This window comes from Ursus maritimus, unplaced genomic scaffold (genome assembly GCF_017311325.1).
Source record: "Ursus maritimus isolate PB19 unplaced genomic scaffold, ASM1731132v1 scaffold_2, whole genome shotgun sequence".
NCBI lineage: Eukaryota > Metazoa > Chordata > Mammalia > Carnivora > Ursidae > Ursus > Ursus maritimus.
The window spans coordinates 19,312,094-19,332,603 of NW_024424452.1; the positions used below are offsets into that span (position 1 = coordinate 19,312,094).

A 20,510-nucleotide genomic window follows, 5' to 3' on the forward strand; every position below is an offset into this window, starting at 1 on the left:
AGGAGAACTGGTCTGTGTATGGGGTGAGGGGAGGGTCCCGACAGCAGAGAGAAGGGTTGCATTTGAATGCCTGAAATTCAGCCAGTCCTGTGCTATGGAGCGCTTTTCTTCTGGCCTCAGCTTCGAGCAAGATCAGTGCTGGTTCATATTCTCTTAACATTCTCATAATTGTCCAGTCTGAGTAAAGATATAATCTTAGAACACCGTAAAGGCATGCTGTTATAGAAGGGGTACTGAGAACCTCCTCCCTTCTCCTCCTCTTCCTCCTTCTTCACCATCACCACCACCACCACCACCATCATCACCATCATCATCACTATCCATTGTGTCATTCAAGCTCTTCATTCTTTTCAAATACCTTCCATCTATTCATTGGTTTTGATCATCACAGAAGCTCTGAGTGGTAGGTGGGGTAAGGATTAAGTATACCCATTTTAGAGATACGAAAACTAAGGTTTAGATGGTCAGTGACACTTGTCCAAGACACAGAGAGAGGCAAGGACAGACCCCAGCCACCTCTCTTCCGACAGCAGTGAGACAGAAGTTTTCTTTAGGGAATAAGGGGGCCAAGGGTGGTCCAATGGGAAGGAACAGGAAAGGTAAGAAATTGGATGAAACTGAAGTCATGGTTTTCATATACGGTCAGAAGGAAGATAAATGGGGCTGCTGAGTGCTTTTGCTATTATTGCTGTTGTGCTTTGAGCTGGTAGGTCTAAGTAGCAAGGCCAAGGCTTTCCTACATTTCAGGTACAGAATAATGCTGGCAAGAAGCGATGAATATGGGAGCACTGTCAGCTGCACTATTGGGAGGGATGAATTCTCCTTTTCTCATCTCTGAACCACACGCAGCAGCCTTTCCAGAGCTGTGAATCATCCATTCGAGGGAAAAGGGGAATAGAAAATTAAATATAATTTATGCTTTGCTAATTGAAATCAAATACAAAATTCAATCTCCTGTGAGTTGCAATGCTCACGTTTAAATAGGGCGGAAGTATTATTAACCTGACTCTATTTTAGCAGGTTGACTTAGCTTTTCTGGATAGGAAATAATTCCTTTGTCAAGTGTCCCCACTGAAGAAGGGGACATGGCTTAGTGGCTCACTCCCAGAGTCGAAAGGATCAAGCCAGAGCAGACACTGCAGAAAATAGACCTTAAGCATGTCAAGTTTCCATTTCTTTTCCAAACCATGAGCTTTCAACCCTATCACCAAATAGACCTTTAAGGTAAAAATCCTCAAGCTCTCAAGGCTTTGCTTCTGCCGGATTTCTCCAGAGAATTTAAGCCTGCTGTGAGATGTAAGACTGTATACATACTTTAAGGGGCTGAGGTTCCCCACTTTTATTTTCCAGGTGAGAATGGCCTATTAACCGTCAGCTCACCCTATTAAAAATGGATTTGCTTGTCATATTTACTTGAAGACACATAATTACAAGGCTCCTTTTTAAACGGCACTTAAGGTGTTGATGTTCTGGGTTTATGGGGACAGAGAGACAGCCAGGGAGATGGAAAAGTGGAAAGTGAGTGTAATTGAGGGGCCGAGTCCATGTATGTCCACCCACGTGAGAAGAGATGAGGGTAAGCGTAGGCTGGTGTAATGGTCCTAATTCTTAGCTGGTAGAAAATTATCTTTAAGACTTCTTAGAACCAGATGCTCCTTTGACTGTCTACGTTGTGAGATCACCCCTTACCTAGTTCCCACTGAACTCCCCCCCTCAAAAAAACCAGAAAGACCATGTTTGCCCCAGGAAGCCATGACAACCTGGGGGCCACTTCTCTTGGGAGTAATCCCCACAAAAGCCTACAAGGAGGACAGGACCGAGAATGACAGGGCAAAGAAATAAACAAGCAAGACTTGCCTAAAGCTGTTCTCAATTCCAGCTCCTGTAAGAATATTTTTGAAGGGACAGGTGTCTGGGCTCCGCCCTAGAGCTCCTGATTCCACGAGAAGTGTGGTCAGGAATGATGGTCAGGAAGCTGTAGCCTGAAAAATCCCCACAGCTGCCCCTGATGGGTAGCTAGACCCACTCTTTGCTCTGCTCATACAAGACCCACATCAGCCAGCCCAGAAAACGCTCTTCTGAACCAGCGTGCATGTTCTTCCTTCGAAGAGATGGGTTTGTATGTGCCTGTGTGTGTTTACCTGTATCTTCTTTTTGCTTTGGTGGTGAAGGCATATTCGTGGCCTTCGGTTCAAAAACCACTTTCTTCTCTGGCAAAAATTATTTGTAAGGTTGTTTCTGAGTCTAGCATATCAGTCCATTCCTCGTTGGGATTAGTTAAGAGAGAGAAAGCTGCACTCCTTACAGAGTCACTTCTTTTGTGCTATTTTGGGAATGATCTGGCTCTGCAGACAGAATCTCCTACAAGATTCTCTAATCTGGGGCTTTCTGGCCACCACGGGGAGGAGAAGGGATCGTCCCAGAATTCGAGGGTCGGGGTGGGGTTGGAGGTGACCAACACAAACACACGGTCAAAGCCCATCAGTCAGGTTGCATGAAGCTTTATAACAACACAGTTTTCATTTAGCGGAAGAAATGAGTTTAATAACAGGTGAACAGACTTAGCTCCCCCCACTCATACATACTTCCAAATTTACTAGAACAGTTCCTGGTTTTGGAGATCAGTGAACAAGTGCTTGGCGTCAAATGTGGCCTTTTAATCAAATCAAAGTAATGGGAAGGGACACTTCGTTCAGCAGCCCTTGATGGGGGTGTCCGCAGACAGCCCTTGCCCTCCCCCACATCCGCAGACCGGATCCGACAACCCGCCATAGATGGAGTGGGCACTCTGTCACTGCCCCAATGGGCCATCTCTGAAGAGAGTAAGTGAAGCATCAGGTGACCATGAAGGGGACACGGTGGGGCAAACAGAAGAATGGTGACTGATCCCCTGTTGGTTGTGTTTCTCAGGATTACTCATAACGGAAGACATGCCAACTATCTGGTCCTTGCCCCGTGGGGACCCTAAGAGACAGAGTCCACCCCGAAAGCATTCCTCAGAGCCGTGGTGCTAAGGGTCTTCACATGTGGAGACCTCCCACCAAAAGATCTGGCCTTCTTTTTTCACCCCCAGAAATAACATTTGTCTTTACCAATCTCAGGGCTCAGAACTCAGAGGCAATCACACGGCTCCGAGGACAGCCATGTAGGCCTGATTCTATCACGAGGGCCTATGCTAAGTTTCACCACAGCCCGGGACCCTCCTAGGAGGGCTCTTGGAAAGAAGGCTTCCAAGGGTGTCAGCTTTTTGTTTTGTTTTTTTGTTTGTTTGTTTTTTGTTTTTGTTTTTGTTTTCTGGTGAGGAATGTGCATGCCTTTGCCTTCATAAGGTGAGGAGGGGGGACGTCAAAGGTTGTGGGATGAGACCTTGAAGGAGAAGGCTAGAGACACCTCAGAGAAAGGACCTTGCTCCCTAGGAGTCCTGGAGCACTCAGCCACGAGTATTGTTCTGGAGAGATGCCGAAGCAAAGGTTTGTACAGCAGAGGGCCGTGCCAGATGCAGGGCTAGGACTCAGGCTTCTAAAGTGGCCAAAGCAGACCTTCCTTCCTCTTTTCTTTTTCAAATCACGTAAAGAAACATTCCTGGCACGGTCTCTGACCTTGACAGCTATTTATCCTGTCTTCAGACTCTATTAATTAGCAGAAGACAAGAATTAGCAGTGGCTCCTGGTGGCCATCTGGTCAACCAGATGCCGCTGCCCCGGCAAACCCAGTGCCTCCGTGAGTATGCGGTGGGATCCATCCCTTTGCCTAAGCCTACAGCATTGGAAGCAATCCCGGCTGGACAAAGGAGGGGATCTACTTGGCTCTCCAGCGAGGCTGAGGCTACAGACCCCGGTGGGGGGATTTCAGGACTCAGGTAAGGAGCCTCCTTAGCTATTCACTGGCCTTCCCTCTGCTTCTCTAACCTCATTTGTCACCCTCTTCCCGTTCCCACTGGAAATCTTGACCAGTCATTTGGTAAAACATCATGTTGAAGGGTTTGTAGAATTTCTGCAGTCTGTGGATCACATCGGGGTCGATGCGGGGATGAGTCCGACCTTTGCTCTTGCCTAAGCATCTTGGGGCACTGCTGTCTTCTGGCTTCTTTAGACAAGGGAACCCCTTGGTTTTGTTGAAATAGAAATGTTTTTCAGTCACGACACGCTTGAGGCCTAGAAAATCCTGTACTTTGGCCATTTCCCCGGCAGGGTCCACTATGAGTCGCTCACCACTGACAAAGAGGATTTGGGAGAGGGGGAAATACTGGAGCCAGTTTTCCAGGTGCAGAGCATAGATCCCTATTCGAATGGCACTCCAGGAGGCGTCGATCAGCCCTAGGGTCCGGTTTTTGAAGGCCAGCACCTCGAAGGTGGGGATCTCGGGTTTCTTTGACAGCGTCTGGGTGTAGTCAGAGATGGCCCTGGTCACTGGGTTCCTCACCACCACGATCAGTTTTATGTCCTTGGCCATGGCGTGGATGCGCCTGGGAGCCTCGTTTGTCACAAAGTAACTCGGCGTCTTCTCCATGGTTACCTGCCCATCCAAAGTCTTAGGCATCACATTTCTGGAAGAGGGAGGGAAAGGAAGAGAGTGGTCATTCCCATCCAGAACGTGTTAACTGTTCGTACAAAACGTGTGACATACAGAGCTCCTCGTGGGGAGCTACAAAATAAAATTCGTCGATAAGTCCTAGGGATTCTTTTTAACTCCATGTCCTACTGAGGCTCTGATTATGGTATTATCAGGAAAGGCGGCATTAGGCTTCTGCCTTCATTCCTGGGAACCTCATACACCTGGGTTTCAACTGCTGCCCTATCTCTTACCAGTTACGTTCAACGGAGATACACTCTTAATTTCTCTATGTATTAGTTTTGTGTAATCTCTGCAACAGAGGTAATGACAGCACTTACTTCGCACTGTAGTATAAGGATTAAGGGAGATAACACTTGTAAAGCATTTAGCACAGAATCTGGCACGTGCAAGAGCTTAATAAATCAAGGATATTACTATTGTCGCAGCGGCTTTTGGAAAATGTTTGAGCGCCCCAAGAACTCAAAGATTATCTAGACCAGGGGTTGGCCAACTACTCCCTGCCTCTCATTTTTTTTGTATGGCTCGCAGCTAAGACTGATGTTTAATCTCTAAACGGTTGGGAAAAAACCCAACATAATAATAATAACATTTTGTGATGCATGAAAATTATATGAAATTCAAATTTCAATGCCCATAAATAAACTTTCCCTGGAACACAGCCACACTCCTTCCTTGATGTACTGTCCCTGGTCGCTTTTGTGCTACAACAGCAGAGCTGAGTAGTTGCAACAGGGACTTTAAGACACACAGAGCCAAGCATATTTACTCACTGGCCCGTTAGGAAAACATATGCTGAGTCTTGACCTGGTCCAAAGGGATCGCTGTGCAAATGAAGAAAAGAAGCCCAGAGACAGGGAACCAGACAAGCTTTGTGACCTGAACAAGTTCAATCACGTCCCCTTATTGTCCTCTGTAAAATCCTAAAGCTCACCTCAAGTTCAAGTTCAGAATAAAAACGACATCCAGCACGAAGGCATCTAGCATGGCTCTGGTTCTAGAAATGGAGTTCTTCTTTACTTTGCTCCCAAGCTTGCCCAGTGGGCCAGTGGTAGATCCCACACCATGTGTCTCGGTTTCCTTCCCTAGGATGCATCTCCACACCCACCCCTCCAACCATGTTCACCTTCAGAGTGGCCTTCGTCCCATTTGGGAGCTTCAAGACATTGAAGAGGTTTTGATGCTATGTGTCCCCCAATCCCACTGTGGCAGGCCTATCAATGATAAAAGAGGCTCAGGATCCTATTATACAGTCAATTTGCTATAGGCATATGTAGACCAAAGTTAATTGACGGTAAACCTGTTATACCTGTCGGTAGAGCAGGCCATCTGCCACCATGTGCTCCATTAAATCCATTCACTTCTGAGCCCTGCACCAAAGTGGTACATTTAGGATTACACAAGGCCTCTTTGTTGTGATGACATGCTTTTAAATGTCCCAGCTAATAAAGCTTAATACAGACGAAGATCCCTTAGCTCCCCTACCATAATTAAATTTATTTACTATCGCGTGTGAGGAGAAAGAACGACTTTTCTTTTATCTCTAATTCACATGCTCTGTCAATAATTAATTGCTACTGGGTTTTGAGCTTTCTTGGCAAGCACTTTTATTAGGCAAGAGGAATTTGCCCAGTAGAGAGCTTCACATAGAGTCAGATGTTGTTAGCGCATAATGGCTGGATGGCCAGAAGTCTTTGGATCAAAGCAATCGCCCCAGCCACAGTCATGCTCATCTTGGACGAACTTGTTCTCCAAAGTGGTTTGAATATCTTTATGTGCCTGTTCGGCTCTCACCAGGTTTAACTGTCTCATTCAGAGGGGCAGGGCTCAGGAAGGCAGAGCCTTTGGGAGTCAGATGTGCAGGACTGGAGAACTTCTGATTACCCCCGTCCCTGGGAAGTTGATAAAACCCAAATTTACTCTGAAGTTTGGAAGCCCTCTAGGAAGCATCCTGAACCCACACTGAACCCCAAGTTTCTCATCTCAAAAAAAAAAAAAAAATAGGGCTAAGAGGAGTCCCTTCCTTCTGGTTAGAATAGCACCTGGTGAATGCCAGAGTCTTTAAAACCGACACTAGGTCTACAAGACCGTCGATCGGCACAGCAATTCTTAGAGAAAAGCAAGGAAAAAAAATACTTCTATTTGACCACATGGCAAAGCTGAACAACTAAACGAAGGAACGGGTCTAGGGATAATGGGTATTCTCATTCAAGCCCATGTCACCAACCACACTTTCTGACCTGGAGGCTGGTGACAGATGAATTCAGCCTGAGTTTAAGGAACATGACGATGTCCTACTTTCTGAAATTCAATTGGAGAAATATATTCTCTTAGTATGAAACTCATGTTGCAATATGAAAATATTAAATAAATACTGGTGCAAAAAATACCTGAAGATAGATATTTTTACACGGCCCTATCCAGATTTTTAATCCCTCACATATACTGTTGCTTGCTTATTTCGTGTTTTTTTTTTTTTTTTCTTTAGTGCAAGAGCAGCTGCTAGATTTTTCTTCTCATTTGGTCTCCGCCATTCACTTCGCAGACCTCGGTATTTGTTTGTCTTTACAATGGGCCCCTTTCAAATTCATCTCCTTCACTCTGGCTAATTGCTACAGTCTGTCAAGACATGTAGGGATCTCGAGTCTTTATCTGAAGCATCTGGGATGAAATGGCACCCCACCTCCCAGCCAGTGTGTGCCCAGCCCAGTGCTCAGTGCAAAAGGGAACAAGAGGGGTGCCAGGGAAGGCAGAGGGGAGCAGAGGAGTCTAAATGTCTTTGATCGTGTTACAGATGAATTAAAACACGGCATTGAAGGGGAGGTCCGGCATTGGGGCACGCGCGGTGAGACCATCTCATTGAGCCAAGATACAACTGTGTGGTATGAGCCACCCAGGATCTGTTGCCAGTAAGAAGACCCGCAGTAGCTGCTCAGCTGATATCAAGTAGCCATTCCCCCTTCCCGAGAAGGATTCTGCAGCAGTTATATTCATTCATTCATTCATTCATTCATTCATTCACGGATTCCTTTTCATTCCTGCAGTCCTTGCTAACTACCTGTACCATAGAGCTTAGAATACTGGCATCATATGATTTGTTCCCTAGCCCTTCATGGCTAGTCCCAGTCCCTCAAAGCCACAGGCAATATTCTATTCACCTTTGTATCCCTCAGGTCTAACCCAGTGCCTGCCACATAGGACGGCCGCCCCCTCACTGTCTGGGGTTGGTGGGTGAATCCATGACTGGCATACAGATGAAAGCGTGATCCCTGGACGTAGGAGAATTGGGGCAGCGGGAGGGCAGGGTCCCTCTAAGTGGGTTTTCCACGCACGGAGGTGCGGCGTGAGTGAGTTCCGTGCCATTCCTGTCTGAAAGACCATGCACTTCAGTGTGGACCATATGGTGCGAAAACACCACATCTGGGCTTGGAACAGCTCGTTAACAGTATCTGGGGTGCTCAGAGCAGCCGTGACATCAACGTCGACACACAGTCCTGACGCAAGAAGCGTTCTGCAAGATCACACATCTGCTCTCAGAGCCCCAAATGTTTATGAGCCCCCATCCAACACGCTCACCGCCCCCCCTCCCGCTCCGGGGGGTGGGGTGCTTTGCGGAGCACAAGCCCCATGTGAGTGCAGGTCGGCGCCCGAGGGCCTCGCCGAAGACGCTGCTAACAGAAGTTTCCGCGTACCAGTCACAGAGTGCTCGCTCCAGGCTGTGGTCTGAATCCAAATTCTGATGCCGGACCCACTTCTCTAAGCACTTTCGAGATACTGGACTCTCCAGCCTAGTCGGTTAAGCGCACAGACTCCAGACTTTCTGAGTTTGGATCCACTTATTAGCTGTGTGACCCTGGGCGAATGACTTAACCCAGATAATCTGTGTCTCAGTCTCATTATCTGGAAAACGGGCATCGTACTAATAAGATACATCTCAGAGAGATTTTATGAAGGTGAAGTAAGTTAATATCGAAAAGAGTCCCTTATATGGAGAAAGTTCTCGATACGTTAGCTGTGAATATTTCAACAACTCTCTTAAGAAGACATTACTGTTATCCCCATTATAGAGGTCCGGAAGCTGAGGCCTAGTGAAATGGATTCGTTTGCCCAAAGTCACAAGAAGGGGGCACTGAAATTCATCCCCAGGTCTGTCTTGCACCATAGCTAGCCCGAGCTCTTTGTGGCTGCCCGACAATGCTTAACAGAACTAGAGAGGCTCGGCAAGGTTATAGGACTGGCCCAAGGTCACTCCGCTAGTGGGTGGCAAAGCTGAATGTTAAAACGAGCCTCATTATGTTATGCTGTAAAGGTGGGTTGTCACTGACTTACCACAGGGAGTTACAGAAACCCGGGCCAGAATCCCCAGAAATTCTTGCCAGATCAAGCTACATCGTTCAATTTGTGATATCTCTCTCTGGGGCCTCCTCGGTTGAAGCAAATGGATACCATCATGAACGCCGAGGGAGAAAGCAATCACCCGTGTTAGATATAAAGTGCCCATTCTCTCTGGAAGGGTCAGTGGCAGAATTTGCCTTTGGCTTGCCTGAATTGGAGGTATGTGGGCAGCTCACATTTTCCCAAATGCATTTTCCCGTGGAACAAATGGTGCATAAATTAGCAATATTTTCTGAGCCCTCCTGATGAACTGTAACCCAAGAGAATGGTGGTTAGAGCAAGGGCATGAGGTTGGGCCACTTCCTCCGCAGTGAGGAAAGAACTCACTTAGGAAGTCCATCGAGCTCCTGCTGCTTGCCGAGCCCCAAACAAGGTGGTTCCACATGGTTCTCCTGGCTAAAGCTCACCAAATACCCTAGGATTCACTGAGTCCGTTATATAGATGTGGACGTGGAGCGCCGGGGTGACTGTGGAGCGCCGGCGTGACCGTGAACCCTGTCCAAGGACACATAGGCAGGATTTGCCCTGCCCAGTTCTCTTGGAAAGTTCATTGTGCTTTTCAAGCCCTGATTCAGGAATCCTGGAAATCTCTGAAGGGGAATATTCAAACCATTTGGAAACTATCTGTCTTGTAGAAAGACCCAAGAAAAGCTGCATGCCCTGGGGCCATATGCCGATCAGCCAAATTGAAGCCCAGAATGCAGGGATCTTGAGTGAGAGCTCAGACTTAACTAACTTGCTGAATGAATTTAGGACAGGGATTTTCTCTCTGGACCTGCACAGTGAAAGGGCTATGTTAGTTTCAATCCTCTCATTAATCCCATCAAGTATTTACTGGTGCTTGTTATGCACCAGGTGTTGGGTCTAATACTGAGGATCAAGCATGCCTGGTACCTGCCCTCCACGGACGGACGGTAAGTTCTTTGAAGGAAAGGTCTGAATACCCATGTTTGGTCTGTGGTTCAGATAGGACATCTCTATTGTGGGCAGATGTCTCCTTTCAAACCAAACTGAGTCTCAGGGGCATTCCCGCATGCCCACAGGAGGGAGAAGGAGGAGACCGGAAGGGCAAAGGAGAGGACGGGAGGGGGAAGAGAAGTAGCAAAGAATAAAGGAGATTAGAAGGGAGGGGAGAAATAAAGACAAGAAGAAAGGAAGGAGTGAGAAAGGAGGAGGAGAAAGGGAAGAAGGAACTGGGCTTTGAAGATACACAAAGAATTTAAATAACTGGAAAAAAAGACGAGGAAAGCATTCCAGTTTTAAATGACACACGGCCACATTGTGGGGGAAAAAAGAGCAAACCCAGGTCTTAGGCATTTTTGTTGTTTTTAAAGTTTGGGCCAGGGGCGCCTGAGTAGCTCAGTTGTTAAGCATCTGCCTTCGGCTCAGGGCGTGATCCCAGGATGCTGGGATCGAGCCCCACATCGGGCTCCTTTGCTGGGAGCCTGCTTCTTTCTCTCCCACTCCCCCTGCTTGTGTTCCCTCTTGCTGGCTGTCTCTCTGTGTCAAATAAATAAATAAAATCTTTAAAAAAAATTGAAAATAAAAAAAATAAAGTTTGGGCCGGACAGGTATGGCTATTTTAGGATTAGAACGTTTCGGAGGGTCTCTGTAGGAGCATGAGCCCCACTGAAGTAGGCGGAGGGGGTAGCTACCCTTATTCCCCATGTTCTCAATGAACCAACTGAAGCTCAGAGAAGTTACGTGCCTTGACTAAGATCACACAGCTCCTCTGTGGCACGGTGGGGATTTGAAACCCAGTAGAGCCTGTGGTTCTCACCACTCTTAAATAGGACAAGGAGAGGAAGGTCCAGAGTGGAGCTAGAGCCTGGAGAAAGGGATAGGATATCAACCTTCAGTGGAGAAACGAAGGTCCAGTAGGCATTCTTACCCAGAGAGAAACCTGGCATAACAGTTGATAAGGGCTTGAGATGTGGTGGGACATGGGTAGGATCAGGCAGAGCAATACTGAGGAACTTCCTCCTAATGGCTTTGACTTTCCTGACGTCAGAAGACTGGGGCCACTGCTAAGCTTGAGGGCCTTGGGAGTGGGGTTATGGGACTCAGAGCAGATGGCGCTGGATGATATATTAATAATTTATGGATTACAGTGACCTACGGCGAAATTATCCTGTGTTTGGTTTTTGCCCGGGGAGACTCATCTGGAAGAAAAGGCAGGGAATTTATCACTACCCTCACCCCCCACCCCAACCACCACCACCATATATCCCTTGGTCCTTGGTTTCAAGAGAGGTTTTTATTATTTTTTTTTCCTGTGCATCTTTTTATTTTTTATTTTTTTTATTTTTTTTTAATGATTTTTTATTACATTGTGTTAGTCACCATACAGTACATCCCCGGATTCCGATGTAAAGTTCGATGCTTCATTAGTTGCATATAACACCCAGTGATGGGTAGTAAGGAGGGCACGTATTGCATGGTGCACTGGGAGGTTTTTATTCTAATACAAATTAAACTTGACTTGAAACCCATATGACAAGTCTGAACAGAAGTCCTCTACTGATAATTATTCAGAGCCACCTCTGACACCTTTTGTAAGGCAGCCCAGGATCCTAGGGGATACGTTTCTGAAGACGTCATCACAAATGAGTAAGACGAGTGTCTGGGATATCCGCAGATGCCAGGAACCAGAAAGGGAAAATGAGAACATACTCCACTCTGAGAGAAGAATTACTTGGGCAAAGATGCTCCTTACTCCCTTCTGGGGACCGCCAAGTGTCATGAACCACATGGGGTGGCACTTATCTCAAAAGATCAGAAGTTAATGACACCACAGACCCTAAGTCCTTTTGGGGCCAGAGACACAACACAAGACAAATCAAAACAGAAAGAAGGAAGACCCCTTTCAGGCCATTTCCAGTTCTACAGTAGGCTGACACACAGCTTTTTGGAGGTTGTTCTCTGTCTCCCACACGAGTACAATGAGGATTTCACAGTTTTGTTTTATCAACCCAATGGTGTTTTCACTCCCTGAGTAGTCAGGAGCTGGTCACATGGAATATTCTTAAGGTCCTAACATGCATGTTCTTGAATCAAGCCCCAAAGAGAAACTTGGCAGATGAAGGGCTCACAGCACCTTCTCTGGAGCTTGGAAGAAGACTAGGTGTTCTAGGTGTGCCCAACTGCCTCTGGAGGGTGGAGAAATGCCAGTCTATCACAGAAGGTTGAATGTCTTCCCTCGCATGCCTGAACGGATTTCCATATTGATCTCTTACCCAACAGATGTTTCCCTTCCTTGGATCTGAGTTTTGGAACCAAGTTATCCAAGTAATTATAAATTTATTATTTTATATATCAGAGTGTATACAATTAGGGTTTCTTCATCAGAGAAAGCCAAGATCACGATGCTGAAACAAATTTTAGTCAAAAAAACAAAAGAAAACTATCCATTTATGTGTTTGCCAGGCACCATGCTAGAATTGGGAGATTAAACCAAGAGCAAGATCTTGCCCTGAAGAAGTGTGCATTTTTTTGAAATTGTAAGAATAGTTTAAGAGGTCTGTCCTTGTCTCTGAGAATTCATAGATGTGCATGAGTTTCGGGTTGGGAATCACTGGTGGAGGGTTTACTGAATCCCAGCCCTCCCCCATCGCCTCCTTTAGAAGCTTTACTGAGTGCACACTCACCCTGACAAAGGTGTGTGGCCAAGCGTTTAACTTCCGGGTTCCATCTCTAAACCACACTTGCTCTGAGCAAACCCACTGCGTGTCTTTGATCCCCAGTTCCATCTTCATTGAATGGGGATAACATCTGTTCATTCACAAGAAAAGGTATCCGGCACCCTGGTACAGAACATCAGTACCTAGCCCTTCTTGCAGCCAGTGTAATGTAGCACATAGTAGGTGTGAACATATCTATTTGTTGAGCAAATGTAGGACAATGGCCCTGCCCCAATTCTGAAGCTGTAGGACTACCGTAGGTTGCCTAATAGATGCACCCCTACAGAAATGATGACTCTTGAGACACAGAAACCCACCTCAAACAGGGGTTGATACAACCCACTCTTAGAGCACTGAACAGCTTCGGTTGGGCATATATTCCAGTGAATTACTAGAACTCTTTTTCTCCTTGCCACCCTGAGGTGCCTAGCCATTTGGGAAGCCTCACTGCTGGGCAGAACCTGGCCACTTTTGGGGGCCATGCCTCATTTTACGCCAATTGTAGGCATCAATTCTATTTCTCCCTGTTGTCCCTGACTTTCCCAGCACCACCAATTGTCTTTGGCATCGATGCGACCACCGTGTGATGGAAGTGAACTTGTTCGAATGGATTGATCTGGAAAACACATATGGACAGAAAGCAACTATGAATTCAACAATCCTTTGAAATGAATTCAGGTTGCCCTGGGGGTGTGTGCGTGCGTGTATATATGAGATTTTTATTGATTTAGTTTCTACTCCATGCGTGGCATCTACAGGGCCAGGGAAGTCCTTTGTAATAATTCTCAAGCCCACAGGTTGGAAGCATGGTTCTAAAATCGAAACCATTGTCTGCCTCTAACCTCAGCTTCCACCAGCTCTCTTTGCCCACAACTGTCTCTCCAGCTCTTTCACTTTTGTTATTGGACCATCTCGCCCCGGAGGATCTAAAACAAGACGCTCCCTGACTCTGAATCCTTGAGATTCTGGAACACACTTCACCTGGTGGAAACTGGGGTTTCCCCCCAGAGCGCACCTCTCTGATGCTTTATTCATCCACATTCAAAGAGCACCCCGCTGCAGATCCTCACCCACCAACCTCTGTTGGCCGGTTTATTGTATTTTCTTTCCTCGGGCTCAGCGTTTCAAAGGGCAGGTGCCACAAGTAAATGATGATTACGGAGGTGTCAGCGTGTCTGCACTGGGGCCTCGTGCTCACGATTTAACAGACGGTGACAGGAGAGGGGTCCTCTCGGGAAGGCTGCTTTCCAAGTCTCTCCGCCTCCCCTCCACTCCCAGCTGTGTGTCAGCTCAGCCCTGCCTCTGGGGCGCTGCCAGCCTCCTTTCTTCTCACCAGCATCCCGGTGCCCATCCAAACCCTGCTTGCTACGCCTCCCCTATGCACATCTAAGCCCTGCGGCCTCTAACCGTGCGGGCCACCGCAACTCAGAGTGACAGACGCACTGCTCTTCCTGAAGGTGACGGCCCGTATGCCAGGTTTTCATGGCAGTCTTGCCTTATCTGGGACCACCCCTTGCTTTGTTCCATGTGCTTCTCAAGACACTCACCTGGGCCCCTGGGGGAGGGCCTGTCATCACCTGCTTGCCTAGAGCATCACTTGATTGACCATTTGTGGCCGTCCCTCCTGAGCCTGGTGTTCTGCCTCCAAAGGAATGTCCCCCAAGCTGCTGGCAGAGGACTCACCAGCTGGTCTGGCCCCCAGGAGCCTGGTTCTGCCGTTCTTACTCTATGAAGGACTTTGGGAAACCTTGAATTCCTCACTGTATACAGTGGAGGTCACAAGCAAGACCAATCGCAGAGCGTGTTTTATGAGGATTAAAAGGGCTGGTGCTTATGATGCTGCTGTAGACTGAATGTTTGTGTTCCTCACCTCCCCCCAAACCCATACACTCATCCAATGTGATGGTTTTGGGGGTGTGGCCTTTGGGAGGCGATTAGTAATGAGGGTGAAGTTCTCATGAATGGGATTAGGGCCCTTTTATTTAGTTTATTATTTTTTAAAGATTTAATTAATTTATTTGACTGAGAGAGAGAAAGAAAGAGAGAGCAGGCATAAATGGGGAGAGGGGCAGAGGGAGAGAATCCCAAGCAAACTCCCCACTGACACCGGGCTCGATCCTACCACCCTGAGATCAGGACAAGGGTTGATGACTGTTGCTAATTCGGCATGAAGCCTGTGTATTACACATTCTCAGAGAACGCCACCTGGGACCTGTGCCGATGATGAGATCCCCGAATGTTTACCCTGTATGGTTCCTTAAAATGAACTTTGCTTTCGCAAATAATGTGTACGTTCTTCCTCCGAGTGATCAAGGAACCTGGTCAGCCAGACAGGTGACACTCAAAGCACTTGCCTGCGACTGAGATAGTGCTGAAGGCAACTTGTGCTCTCGGCTGTAAGAATGCAGCCCAGAGGCTCCCTTTTCCTGAACGTGGCCAGGATGGTAGGACAGACAGCCTCTTCTACAAGCTAGCGCCCTGGTCAGAGCCTTCCATGTTGTCCTTGAGATATTTCCTTCCTCAAGTTGCAGCCCCAAATCAAGATCTCCAGCTTCAATGATGTTAAGTATAATCATAAATTAATTAGTGCTTCCCACTGTGCCTGTATTTAGATCCAACTTTCACAGCTTGGGGCGCATGAAATACTAAACAGATTTTCAAACCAATCAATCTGATCATATAGCAGATGGAGAAATGACAGATAGATAGGAAAGAAGCTCAGCGCACACCTAGAGAGAGAGACACAAACAGGGCACCTGGGTGGCTCCTTTGGTGAAGCGTCTGCCTTCGGCTCAGGTCATGATCCCAGGGTCCTGGGATCGAGCCCCGCATCGGGCTCCCTGCTCGGCAGGGAGTCTGCTTCTCCCTCTATTCCTCCCCCCTGCTCATGCTGTCTCTCTCTCTCTCCCTCTCTCTTTCACATAAATAAATAAAATCTTTAAAAAAAAGATATACCCAAACATCCACAGGCTATACTATGAGTATGGAAGATTCTTATATTATCAGACATTCCTGCACACCAATCCCGGCAGGACCTCTTTCTGTCTCTCTTCATCTCTGTCTATCACACACACACACACACACACACACACACACACACACACACACCCCTCTGCTGCTCCTATAATTGACTTCTCATTATTCAGGTTTTGGCTCAGACATCACCCACTCAGAGCACAATCCCCTTCCCCAGGCACTGTCTAAAACTACTCTCCTTCCACCAGCCTCTTTTGTTCACTTTATCTGCCTTATTTTTTGTCTGAAATTATCTCGTTTATGTGTTTATTTTCCCCTGTAGAGTCTGTCTGTCCTCTAAAAGCAAGCCAGCTCCCAAGAAGAAGGGTGATTTGACACTTTAGTGTGTGGCTGTGTCCCTGCATTTCACACACTGCCTAGAATCAAACCGATCTCAGTAAATATTTGCTGGAGGATGGGAGAAAGAAGGAACGAAGGAGAAGAGAGAGCATAGGTGGGAATAAGGAAAGGAAAAATACGGGAAGGTAGGAAGGAAAATGTGCCTGAAGGGAGGCACCAAATGTCACGGGATGACCGTCCCAGCACGTCACATGGCAGCATCCGCCACCACCCCACCAGCCCAGTGAGCCCTCCCCAGTCTCCCTCCTCCCCCTCCCTGGGAAAGGGCACCGCCATCCCCCCTGTTGCTCAGCCCCAAACCTATGAGCCATTGCTGCTGCTTCTTCCCCTCACTCATCCCTCAGCAACCCAATTCCTTCAGGAGTCCTGTCTGTTGCCTCCACTTCTAAGACATATTTTAAATTGAAGCCCTTCTTTCCACCATTCCTCTGGTGTTTTTGGAGCCCACACTACCGGCCTCTCAGCCTTGTGCCTCTCTAGGTCTTCATCCACGTTGAGCAAGAGGGAATTTCCCAAAGCTTACATTGGCCAAGAGGGAGGGAATACAGCATAGTGGTGAAGAGCGTGGGCCTCGGTGCCCAGCTTCAGAGATTAATTCCTTGCAGACTGTAATGCATTCAACCTCTGTGTGCCTTAGTTTCCCCATCTACAAGTGAAGACTTCCATGACAACAAAAGATTTCATTGATGCTACCGAGGATGGAGGATGGAATGAGACATAAAGCCCACTTCATAAATCTATGTAAACTTCAGCTACATTTTTTTTTTCATTATCATTATCAGAAGTCATTTCAATCACCTCTCATTATATTAAAAAAAAATCTACCCCCCTCTTAATGGTCTCTAAGGCTCTATATGATATGTCCCTGAACTCAATCCCATTTGCTCAAGGTCCCAGCACTGCTGGCCCTCTCTCCATCCCCCAGAACTCCAGATTTCTTCCCTTCTGCATCGGCTCTGCCCTGATTCTTTCCTGCTATTTCCCCAGGTCCCTGCAGAGCAGGCTTCTTCTCACTATTCAGGTCTCATATTCAGGTCTATTCAGGTCTCACATTAAATGTCTGGCTCTGAGCTGTCCATTGCGAAAGCCACTTCCTCATGTAGCTATTTCAATGTAAATTAATTAAAAGCAAATAAAGTTTGGGGCGCCTGGGTGGCTCAGTCGGTTAAGCTGTTGATTTCAGCTCAGGTCTTGATCTCAGGGTCGTGAGTTCGGGCCCTGCGTTGGGCTTAAAAAAAAAAAAAAGTTAAACATGCAAGTCCTCAGTGTTCAATAGCTATGAATGGCCTGTGGCTACGGGGCTGGAGGGGCAGATAGAGTATATTCCATGATCAGGTAACATTCTATCGGAGAGTGCTGGTCTGGTCCATAAGTGGTGATGGTTGGGACATCCACATACCACTCAAAAGTTACCTGTCAGAAAGGCTTCCCCTGATCATTCAACCAAAAATAATGCCTGTCCCAAGTCACTTTCTGTCCCACTGTCCTGATTTTTCTTCATTGCACTTTATGACATTGGTCAAGACCTATAATTATCTAATTTGCTTATTGGTTCACGTGATGGTTGATGCCTCCCCACCTGGAATTAAGCCTCCTGATGGCAGAACTGTGTCTTATTCATTAGGTTGTATATCTGTCCCTCATAGAGCATAGTATGTAATAGGTGCTTAATAAACAACAAATAAATGAATGGTCCTCTTGGATAGGCACATTCACATTTTCACTCACTTATACACTCATTTCATACACCCAAAGAGGCCAGAACAGGACAAGGGAGGCGAAAGAATATTTAATCTGATACTAGGTAGGGTTCCGTCTCCTGGCCACCAGCTGGTGACAAAGTAAGAAAGGCTTAGCCTCGCCCACTGAAGATGCCAAGTCTTGCCCCAGAGCAAAACCAGTTACACATGGTGAGACCTCAACCATGAAATGCACATGTAATATGGAGTCACCCATCTCCAGCCTCTGGAAAGGTAGAGCAGAGGAAGAGCTCGGTCTAGAGTTCATGTTGGAGGTCAGGAAAAACTCAGGGATGAAGACAAGGGACTGGAGTGCAGTGTGGGGCTCAGTCTGTCTGTTCCCTCCTCAAAGTCAACCACCTCCCCGGAGGCTCCGTTCTCTGGAGAAGAATCAAGGAGAACTCTCTGGTTGGTTTGTGGCTGTGGGGCTTGCTCATGGTATCTCCAAAAATTTCTCTGCCAGTTCTATGGCAAGTGGACTAATGTCATGAAGTCACCACACTGGTGACCTCGACTCTGGAGGGACATTCGAATTTCTTGGGTCCCACAACTGGGGATTCTGACTCAATTGGTCGGTGATGGTGTCTGTCCATTGGTATGTTCTAAAAGCTCTCCAAGGGATTCTAATGAGCAGTCAGGATTTAGAGACATATTTTAGAAACCAAATTCCTTGAAAGACATCAGCACATCCCTCCCATCTCTGCAACCCCAGAGAACAGGGCAGGGATGGAACCGGACTAATGTTGTTCCATGAATAAACAGATGGACAAACCAGCGAACAGATGTGACGCTTAGTTAATTTTATGCATCACCTTGACTGCACTAAGGGAAGCCCAAGGAAGAGGGTAAAGCATTATTTCTGGGTGTGTCTGGGAGGGTGTTTCTGGGCAAGATTAGCATTGACCGAGCAAAAGATCTGGCCTCACCCATGCAGGTGAGCATCATCCAATCTATGAGGGTCTGAATAGAACAAAAAAGGCAGAGGAAGGCAAATTTGCTCATTTTGTCTATCTTTGACTCTCAGACCTCAATACACCTGGTTCTCCAGTCTTCACACTTAGACAGGTACTTATAACACCAGTTCCCCTGGTTCTCAGTTCTTTGGACTTGGACTAAACTACACCACTCATTTTTCTGGGTCTCCAGCTTGCAGATGGCACATCATGGGGTTTTTGGCCTTCATAATCCCATAAGCCAATTCTTATAAAAGATCTCCCCACCACCACCACCTGTCTCTATATCTATCTGTCTATCTATCTATCTATCTATCTATCTATCTATCTATCTATCTATCTATTATTCCATCCCCTATTCGTTCTATTTCTCTGGAGATCCCTAATACAGACAGATAAATGAATGAACCAATAAGTGAATGAATGAAAAAGCAGTGTGATTTGCACATCCTGATAACGTTGAGTATCTCTCAATCTCTGGACCACACTCTGCCATTTCTGGACATCCACTTAGATTCTTGTTCTCATGGATTCAATATTTTTCTTTAAATCAATTTCATCCTTATTTGATTCCATAAATCTGTTGAAAACAGAAATTGTATGTGACTACCTTGACTGGAAAAACAATTATGACTGCCGGGCAGACAGACTCTAAGACAGCTCCCAGTCATCCCCACCTCCTGATATTTATGCCCTCATGTAATCTCCACACACTGAGCATGAGCAGGACCTGGGACTTGATTCTAATCAACAGAATTTGGCAATGAGGATGTGATAGGACTTCCAGGAATGGTTACATAACACTGTAACTCGCATCCTGTTAGCAGACCCTCTCTACTGGCTCTCTCTCTTATTGACTTTGACCAAGTAAGCCACCATAGGGAGAGGTCCATTTGTCAAGAAACAGAGGACAGACTCCAGTGCACAGCCACAAGAAACTTAAGCCCCCAGTCAACAGTCCACATGGAACTGAACCCTGCCAACAAACACACAATTTTGGTAACCATCCTTCCCCAGTCGAGCTTCAGATGAGACCCCAGCCCCAACTCTGCCGGCCCTGGACTACGAGTCTCAAATCTCCTTTCTGATAAAGGAAAATTACCACTGTCAGCTGTTAGAGACCTATCAGCATCACAATGAGATTTTCTCCTTTGACTTAAATGAAATCTTTTCAAAAAGACTGAAAGGGAATTATTGTCTCTCCCCTATCTCTAATTGATAGTTCTACTCTTTCTTAATTCCTAGAGCTAAGTACACCTATCCACTGGCCCTCCAGCTGCCAGATAAGAGCTACATCTCACTCGGGATGAGAATATGTCAGCACTCGCAGTGATCCCAGCAGATGGAGCCCAGAAATAAGAGATGGCCTCTGCCAGAGCACCTGTTGCACTTACACGCACCTGGGAGACCTTGTTTTTCCTCCATTTCCCCTATTTGGGTTCTATCCACAGGACAGGGATTATCTGCCTACTTTTGTGCAAAACATTCCATCTCACCACTATCAAAGAGGCATATACTGACCCTAATCTCCTTCAGTGAGGCTCTACACGTTTTTCCAGACTTCTCTGGGGCTGGACTCAGAGTCTTAACAAGGTTCTAGCCCTTAAGGGAGGGAGTGTAAGGAAGATCCAGGTCCAGGGGTTGGGATCTGTGCTGCTGGTTGGCGGGGGAGGGGCACACAAGAAGTCACTGCCTTTGTTGCATGTCTGATTATATAGCCTCTCCTCTCACATCTACCCACAATAATCCTGCAATGACGACCAACATGTTAAGAAAGCTCCACTTTTAGAGAATAT

At 46.8% G+C, this 20,510-nt stretch overlaps 1 protein-coding gene across 1 annotated transcript in view; it reads right to left on the reverse strand.

Annotated features, from left to right (window-relative positions):
• Nucleotides 1-2,485: 2,485 nt before the first annotated feature.
• HS3ST4 (heparan sulfate-glucosamine 3-sulfotransferase 4) overlaps nucleotides 2,486-20,510 on the reverse strand; it is a 388,052-nt gene continuing 370,027 nt past the window's right edge. Inside the window, exon 2 of the mRNA XM_008685352.2 lies at nucleotides 2,486-4,546. Within this exon, the coding sequence (XP_008683574.2) occupies nucleotides 3,910-4,546 (637 nt within the window). The 3' untranslated portion in view covers nucleotides 2,486-3,909. The remainder of the gene's footprint in view (nucleotides 4,547-20,510) is intronic.